The sequence below is a fragment of the Crocuta crocuta genome, unplaced genomic scaffold, assembly GCF_008692635.1.
Source record: "Crocuta crocuta isolate KB4526 unplaced genomic scaffold, BGI_CrCroc_1.0 scaffold407, whole genome shotgun sequence".
NCBI lineage: Eukaryota > Metazoa > Chordata > Mammalia > Carnivora > Hyaenidae > Crocuta > Crocuta crocuta.
The window spans coordinates 3,528,422-3,537,568 of NW_027551557.1; the positions used below are offsets into that span (position 1 = coordinate 3,528,422).

A 9,147-nucleotide genomic window follows, 5' to 3' on the forward strand; every position below is an offset into this window, starting at 1 on the left:
CTCTTTGCATTCTAGAAATGGAATTTGAGAAATGGTTAATCATTTGCTAGAGGCTAAGAGACCTCATCTAAAATCATAGTTGTGGGATTTGTTGATCTATTTTAGCATCACTTTGCAGCCATCCAAGGAATGTATATTTATTTCTGTTGCCTTTACCTCTTGATAAGATAGAAACAGTCAAGGGGAGAACAGGAAAGTATCTGAACCAAGAGGGGGCCATCTAGGCACCATGGTTGGTGTTCGCCTCCAAAGCACCCAAATTAAATACCCTGAGAAGCACCAGTTAAACATAAGCAAACAGATAAAAGATGGACCTCCCTTATAAAGCCAACTAGTATCTGGAAAGCTGTGCTGAGGAATTGCTATCTTTTCGATTCTTGGGGATGCTTAAACTGATGCTTCCAACTCTGGAAATGAGGAAGGATGGGTGGGAGGGAAGGAGGAGGGAAAAAACGAATATACATGGAAATCTTCACTCCTGGTGAAGAAAATGGCACTAAACCTAGAAATAGATGGTATTTTTTTTAAAGTATAAATAAGTAAAACTTCTGTTAGGTTCAGAAGAAAGAAGAAAATGAGAAAAGGCAGACTGGTTCCTTATTATTTTTTATTTTATTTAAGTTTATTTGATTTTGAGAGAGAAAAAGCATGAGCAGGGTAGGGGCAGAGAGAGTGGGGGGAGAGAGAATCCCAAGCAGGCCCTGCACTGCCAGTGCAGAGTCCGACACGGGGCTCGAACCCACGAACCACAGGTCCATGACCTGAGCTGAAATCAACAGTTGGATGCTTAACCAACTAAGCCACCCAGGTGCCTCAGACTGGTTCCTTTTTAAAAAGAAAGCTTCCAGAGCCTGTGTCTTGGCCTCCAGGCATCCAGAATATTTCAGCTCTCCTTTGTGGGTTCTGTAGAGTCAGAGGCTTACATGCACAGGTCTGTACCCTGTTAGAAGGTCAGTGTGCCCTGTCCCCGGACACACCTGGCACACAAGTCAATGTTAATCAGCATTTCAACTTCATTCATCCCACAGGTAATTGTCCTGTGGAATACAGAACATAACCAGCCACAGTGTTCCCCCAATACAAGGGGAAGATTCCCATGTATTATGAAATATACAATTGATATATGAAATACCATATCGACACCAAAGAGAGATAATGTATGCAAATCTTTGGCCAAGAATATGCATTCCTGAGCTGAAGCAAGGAAAAATAACATTTTCTAATAGTTATACATTCATATATAGAGGTAGGAGATACTGAGGGACAGCTTCTCATTCTCTGATCATGCATTATTTTAAATGTTAATAAAAATCAGTTTCCTTTTTTGATATTCAGCATATTTATATATAAGTGTATATATGTATATATATGTGTGTGTATGTGTGTATATATATATATTATGTGTGTGTGTGTGTGTGTGTATAAATACTTCTTTAAAAGTCAGGTGTATATATGGCTCTGGTCAGAGGACAAACTAAGCTACAAAAGAAAAATTACCTAAAAGAGACCCCATCAGGTCTTGACTCCCTAATCTTGAGCCCTTTTGCTGAAAAATTTTGGTGGAACTACCCCAGTGGCTTCCCTCTGCATAAATGTATTACTCTAGCTGCAGAATGAGCAACAGCCACCACATGGCAAAATCCCATGTCCTAGAAGGATCTGATTTATTATTCAGAATCACCGAGAATGAAGTGCCTGTCTCAAGTAACCTGCTAACCTAACACTTATTCCAGATATTTTATCTTTTTGACATCTTCTTTTAGTCCCCTGTGATTCAGTTTGAACAGGCCTTATTTCTCCTTTGTGTATTTTTGTTGCCATTTGGTCAAGAACACTACTGAGTTGTATATTACAAAAATTTTAAAGGCATACATAATGGAGAAAGGCATCTTGTTTAAACTCAAATAATAAGGCAGAATTTCAGGATCTGGGAACATAACTCCCCAGTGGCTTCTAGAATTGTTAATATTGGTAATTGAGGATAGATTTAAATAATGATATTTATCCAACTAATGGATAAATTTGCAGCATCTATTTTGATGTATAATTTAGGCTCTATCTACATGATCCTACAGCAGATGGCTGATCAGAAATCTCAGCCAGTTTGTCCATGTAATACAAAGCAATATATAGCCTAGTTTACTGTATTGTGTCACGACTGCATGTTATAGGACCTGTATTCAAGATCAGAATTGTACAGAATCGACCTTCAAGGCTGGGACCAAAAAATAGCTGCAAGAAACAGGAAGAATCTTCTGGGATTCAAAATATTCTTTCGTCAAGCCATGACAGGACCTTGGGAGATCTCCAGGGGCTGGTGGATGAATGCTCCCTGTGAACAGCGATAAGACCTGTTTTATTTGAAAGACACACCCAAGAATAGAAGATCCTTTTGCTGCCATAACTTCAAGCTGAAGATAACTCACATATGTTGTCTGCCTTGGATTCGGCTGCCTTTGCCTTTTGTAATTCCTGCATAGATATTCCCAATTGACCGATAGGTCAGGGCATAATAGGTCGGGGCATTTCTACACCCCTCATGCAGCAGGAAGAACTTACTGAAGCTGAGACTTCTGCCCAAATGCCAAAGATTTGCCGCTGTCAATCTGTCAGGGGGTTTATAGAGTCCACTTTTAGGCAACAGGCTTGAGCAATGGAAACTTGAGCAAGGTGGAAGGGTCAACGGCGACCACCACCAAGCTGATGCAAACGGTCTCATTAAGTGACTCACCTCAAAATAGCTATAAGCCCTAACTAACCAATGGGCTACTTAACACCAGGCACAGTTATGGAAAAAGGGAAAATTTCATGCATTCCTATGCCCCCTCACTGCCCTGTAATTGGCTCCTCACCATCACCTCCTCCTCGCAGGCAATTTCTCTTTTGTCTTGCCCACTGCCCTCTTGCCGTGTATACAATAAATTTCTGTCTCCTTAAAAATTTTTTTTTCTTTTTCATCGGTTACCATGGGTAATCAAATTTGCCACAGGCTGGGAGACTTGAAACAGTGAAATGTATTCTCTGACAGTTCTGGAGACTAGAAGTTTGAAATCAAAGAGTTGGCTCTTGGGGAAATCCTTCCTTGCCTCTTCCGAGCTCCCGGCCGCTCCCGGCAGGCCGTAGCATCCCTTGGCTTGTAGCTCCAATGCTCCATTCTCTGACTTCATCATCCCTTAGCCTTTTTTCTCTTTGTTTCTGTGTGTTCTCTCCTCATCTTATAAGGACCCCGATCATTGCATTTAGAGCCTACCCTCATCCAGTGCTATCTCAGTCCTTAACTAATTACATACACAGAGACTCTATTCGGAAATAAGGTCACATTCTAACGTGCCAGGCAGTCATGAATTTTGAAGGGCATTTTTCAACCTACTGAACCCTCTTAATTCTGCTGTATTAGTACTTGTTTCTTCCATTAATTATTCTTAAATAACTATTTTAAAGCTTATTATGAATATATCTTGTTAGTAATGCTCATCAAGTATATAAGTTGCTCTCATGTTTCTGAACCACTAATTTTATGATAAAAGTAAATGATACATCTGTTTTTGTACTAACCTATTTCTTGCAAAATCATCTTTCATAAAAAGAAAAAAAAATTGCAGGGCACCTGGGTAGCTCAGCTGGTTAAATGTCCAATTAGGCTCAGGTCATGATCTCATGGTTTGTGGGTTTGAGCCCCATGTTGGACTTCGTGCTGACAGCTCAGAGCCTGGATCCTGCTTCAGATTCTGTGTCTCCCTCTCTCTCTCTGCCCCCCACCCTCTCTCTTGCTCTCATGCTCTCTCTCTCGTTCTCAAAAATAAACATTAAAGAAACAAAAAACTTGAAAGTCGATCTAAATATCTAGCATCAGAGAATAGTTTGGTACATAAACTCAATGGGACATTAATTCATTCACTAAAAGTAGTTTTTACCCATCATCCTAACATTTAGGCATTTATACTGTGGACATTGCAAATGTATGCTAGGAGATATTCAGGGACGTTACTGCAGTCAATACTCTTTATATTAGCAAAGAACTGGAAGTAATCTAACAGTGTATCAGTAAGGAACTGTTAGAGAAATTAAAGCCATTCAGAAAATAGCACTCCTTAAAAGTGATGTATTAGACCCTGTTAATGATACAGAAATGTCTCCAAGATACATGAAGTTTCAAAATACAAAATAGGTTCAGAAAACTATGAACCCATTTGTAATTTCAAAAAATATATACAAGAAATGGATAAAATATATACCAGCTTGTAGGAATTTCAGGGGAAGGGATTTTTATATGTTATATGTTTGAATGTTTATCATGTGCATGTATTTTCTATTACAAAAAGGAAAAAATTAAACTGAGAAAAATTATCTTAATGTAATTAGTAGCCTGATTTTGCTCGAAGAAATTGATACACATAAAATTTTTGAAATGTGTAAGTATTGTACTGTTTTAAGGTAATGAGAGTAATTATCATTTATATAATATTAGTAAATGCAAAATTACATGAGGTTCTGCTAGAAAGTACTTGAAACTCTTCAAATGACATTAAATAAAAAATGAAATTTTATTGTTTTTAAATGCAGATGTAGCTGAGAACTGGGGAAATAATTCATTTTAACTACCATGGAACCAAAACCGGCTTAAAATATGTGTTAGCCACCTTATCTAAATTAAGACTTAGATACTGGCAGTGTCTACTACGTTCCAAGTACTTTTTACATTTATTATCTCACCTCATATGCTCATAGTACACCTTCAGAGTGGGTGGTATCAGCCCTAATTTTCAAATGAAACACAGTTGAGGACATGAATCAACCTGCTCAGAGTCACACAAATTAGTCAATAAACCAAGGCAATTGACTTGCCCTGCCACACTGTCATCTTTATTTGGGGGAAAAAACAAAGAGCAAATAGGAAAAAGTCAACTGGCCTTTGATCCTTGCTTTACTTATTTCTTGATTCCTGTAACTGACTGTGCTTTCCAAACTTTGTCTTATTTCCTAGGAGAAGGTACTTAGAAAATAACCAGGGTCCAGGATTATGAATTGTTTATTAGCTGAATTTTCTTGGATGTTTATAGTAAGACAGAATCAACAGCTCACTGGCTTTTTTCTTTCCCCCAGATATTGTGGATGCTTTATCAGATCCAAAGAAATTTCTTTCCATTACGGAAAAGAGAGCAGACCAAATGAGAGCTATGGGCATTGAAACTGTAAGTAGCAGTTAACTAAAGACCCGGCTGACTAAAGACAGCCAAGTTGGGGAAGTTTGGTGGTCAGTGATGACAAGAGTTAAGACAAAGTAATAAGTTAATACAGCAAACTTGAAGAGGGTTTTTAAAAATGAACTCATCAGTTCAACCAAATAGTTTCAAGGGTCTGTAAAAGTGTAACCTATTTAATAAATGGACATTGATGATGCTCAAGGAATATTTAAAGTACAGGATGCTTTTATGATACACTAAAATACCAGCTAATGCAGCTTAGCGAATTAATGAAATTAACATTTACACTTCTTTGTTGTTTATCAGTCTTGCATGCAACCTTCTCCCATTTCAATGCACACTTGTGTTGTTTCTTTTGTTTTTCAAGCTCCCTTTACCATACCCTGCTTGTAAAAGAGTTGCATGTTTTCTCCTGCCAGGCAAAGATCCGTTAAGAGAGTTGTAGGGGACTTGTTGAGTGGTTCAGACTGGATTCAGTCAGATAGAGAAGGCACCGGACAGTTGAACGCGAGGTGGCATACATCTGGGTTAATATAAACATTTCTGCTCCAGAGTGACATAGCAGACGTGCCCAGTGATACTTCTAAGAATGACAAGAAAGGAAAGGCCAACACTGCCAAAGCAAACGTGACCCCGCAGAGCAGCTCTGAGCTCAGACCAACCACCACGGCCGCCCTGGGGTCTGGAGTGGAAGCCAAGAAAGGTAAAGGGGGGTTGTTTGGGCTCTTTGTCTGTTCTGGCAATTTTAGTGTCTTTTTGAAGGGGCTTTTATGAAGATTATTAGAGATGCTAATTCTGCCAATTTTGATTGCCCTGTAAAAGCCCAGAGTAGATTGCTTCTCCGCAGATTGGGCCAACTGCTTAATCTTCCTGAGTGTTTAACAAGGAGGCAGCATTTGTATCTCATCTGCTAGATCCCCTGCACCTTAGGACACTGGGTGCAATATCCATAGTTTTGGGAAATGTTTAAATTCCGTCTCATTACTGAAAAAAACTTCCACACAATGGACTTCACTAACTCATCCCCATGTTCTTCTGCCTTCCAGACAGGCAGTGGGCTCATGAACCAACAGAATCATCACTGTTCTGATATTCCTAGATTCCCTGATTGGCAGTTTGCTGCTATGGGTGGATGTTCAGCATCCATGATTATTTGTGAAATTATCAGATGGGCATTTTAAGGCCAATTCTATATGGTTACCTGTGGGTAAAATGAGATATCCTAAGAGGTGTCACCACAAAGAATGATGTCCCCCATGTGTTAATATTCAGCTGGTATGTATGGATGCAACCATACTGGTTATTTAAAGTTGATTTTTATGCTTTACTGGGTTGGCTTTCATTTTGATTGGATGGTGCCCATCCCACACTGGTATTAAACATTTTGAATGTCCTCCTTGCTCATGAATCATTTACTAAACTCACTCTTCTTTCTGTGATAAGAATTTTTTTAATGGTTTTTTACTCAGTATGTATATTTCCCACTTATATGTGAATTCAGAAGGCCCTCGATGTTAGGGAATCAAGTTGTTTGTACACTTAAGTACACACAGTGCTACAGTTTAAGGTAAGAAATGACAGGCTTTTCCAAATCAAGGGAGCATAGTAATTTAGCAGGAAACTAAGAGTGCATGAAGCTTTGTGTAACAAATTGGAAAATGAGGCTGCACAAAAGTAGCCCAAATTGTACTTTGCCTGCAGCTGTTTGTCTGTGCTTCCCCCAGAGATATGAGCAAGCCGATGACACAGGCATTCCATTCCAGTACTGGTCATTATTAACATTAGCCATTCAAACAGAGAGACTGTAGAAAATGGGAGAGTTTTTGTTTAAAGTCCTTATATCATGCCCCCTAGTACATAAAGACATTAGTAATTATAGTAAGTCAAGTAGCCTGAAAAATTGCAGTGTGACCAGCTTACAGAAGACAAAAGCAATCCCAGTTCTAGAAGGGAAGATTCCTGTGTTTAGAACTCTCTCACCCCTGGTTCCAAACAAGATTTGAGAGAGCCAAGCTTCTCTCATTTCTAGTCCAGTCTCCTCAACAGGCACCCTGAGGAAGAAGGTCTACATACTGTTTCCTTCCGGCCTTTAAGTGACAATACCAGGTTCTGTAAGAAATGCTTTCACGGAAACCTTCAGGGACCTCATGTGGCTAGAGGGGTAGTGTAGGACAGGGCCCCACACAACAGCCAGGCCCGGCAGTGATCAGTGAGGGCTGACTCCTTGGAAACAGGAGGGGAGAGGGTGTCTCTTCCAGCAAGGATCCCAGAAAAGACTTATAGATGAGATCCCAGTTGAGCTGGACTCTGAAACATAGATCTGACTTGAATAGGAAGTAATGGATTCTTCTCAAGGATGTTGAATCACTGTACTGGATGTTTGGCAATGCCTACATAGGAAAACCATGAGCTAGATGCTGAAGTTCATGGAGCAGATGAATATACAATTTTGAAGGACCCATGTGGAGGTAACCATGCTCAGCAGAACCTTGTCTCCATGAAGGATTTATTTTATTTTATTTTATTTTATTTTGTTTTATTTTATTTTATTTTATTTGCATGGTAGCTTTTAGAAGAATGGCATAGAAGTGAAAGAGGGAAGTTTGTAGGTGTTCTTCCTACTCCTATCTGTGAACTGAGGAATCAGGTGGAGGGGAGTTAGGAAATAAAATACTCCAGTGGCCTTTGTAGGAAGAGGTGTCGTTTGTGAAGGCAAGCTCTTTCTTAAGACAGAGAACTGCCTTAGAGCGCCTGGGTGGCTCATTTGGTTAAGCATCTGATTCTTGGTTTTGGCTTAGGTTATGATCTCACAGTTCTTGGATTCAAGCCCCGCATCAGGCTCCATGCTGACAGTACAGAGTCAACTTAGGATTCTCTCTCTCTCTCTCTCTCTCTCTCTTTCTCAAAATAAATAAACAACAACAACAAAAAGACAGAACTATCTTAGTTTAGGTCACCCCAAAGCAGACCCTGAGACAAGGTTTTAGATGCAAGTAGTTTATTTAGGGGGTACAATGTACACAGGTGGGGGCTTGGAGAGGTGACACAAGGTGGAGAAGGTAGCCAGTAATCAGTGCGCTCAGGCTCCATTGAGGCACTTGGAGCTCGGTGCCCCTGGGAACACTCTGAGGTCTGGTGCTGGACAGTCACCTCAGAGGCATCCTCCTGGATGAGCAGGGGAGCAGCACATACTTGAACTACAGTCAGCCTTTGGTGAGAGCCCCTGCAGGAGGGATCAGTTCCCTAATGATTCTAGATTGACCAAAGAGTAGTAATGCATGTTAGAGGGAGAGTCCTCAGGTAAATTCCTCAGGCAGGGAAATGCAGGTGCTGGCAGTTGGAGATCAGCTAGAGTGGCCTGATGGAGACAGAGCAGGGTGTACAGCATTTGCTGCCCACATCTGTGGAGGTGAGAAAGTTCTAATGGTTTCTCTTAGACACACAGCCAGACAGCAGTAACTGCCCAGTGCTTGATTTCCTCTTCAGGAATAAGGAATCAAGAAAACTAGACTAGTTGACCTACAAATTACAGCTTGGGAGAAAACAAGTTATTTTTGAGATTTGTTGAAAAGAACAAAAACTTTACGTAGTAAACCTTCATTTAGCCAAAATCTTTGGAGACCAAAGTGTAGTTGCTTAACCCTACTTGCATACCAGGGAAGCATATAGAACTGCACTGGCCAGTGCAGTAGCCTCTCGCCACATGTGGCTCTCTAAACTTAAACTTAAAAATTAACCCTTGGGGCACCTGGACGGCTTAGTTGGTTGAGCGTCCAACTTCAACCCAGGTCATGATCTCACAGTTCGTGGGTTCAAGCCCCGCATTGGGCTCTGTACTGACAGCTCAGAGCCTGGAGCCTGCTTTGGATCCTCTCTCTCTCTCTCTCTCTCTCTCTCTCTCTCTCTCTCTCCCTCCCCCACTCCTGCTCTGTATGTCTCTGTC

The 9,147-nt window shown here is 40.5% G+C and overlaps 1 protein-coding gene across 8 annotated transcripts in view; it reads left to right on the plus strand.

Annotated features, from left to right (window-relative positions):
* The window catches only part of PLCB4 (phospholipase C beta 4), a 166,992-nt gene that overhangs the window by 124,998 nt on the left and 32,847 nt on the right, over positions 1-9,147 (plus strand). For all 8 annotated transcript variants that reach the window (XM_077749141.1, XM_077749143.1, XM_077749142.1 and 5 more), the window contains 2 exons: positions 5,104-5,192; positions 5,757-5,907. In XM_077749141.1, coding sequence (XP_077605267.1) covers positions 5,104-5,192; positions 5,757-5,907 — 240 coding nt within the window. The remainder of the gene's footprint in view (positions 1-5,103; positions 5,193-5,756; positions 5,908-9,147) is intronic.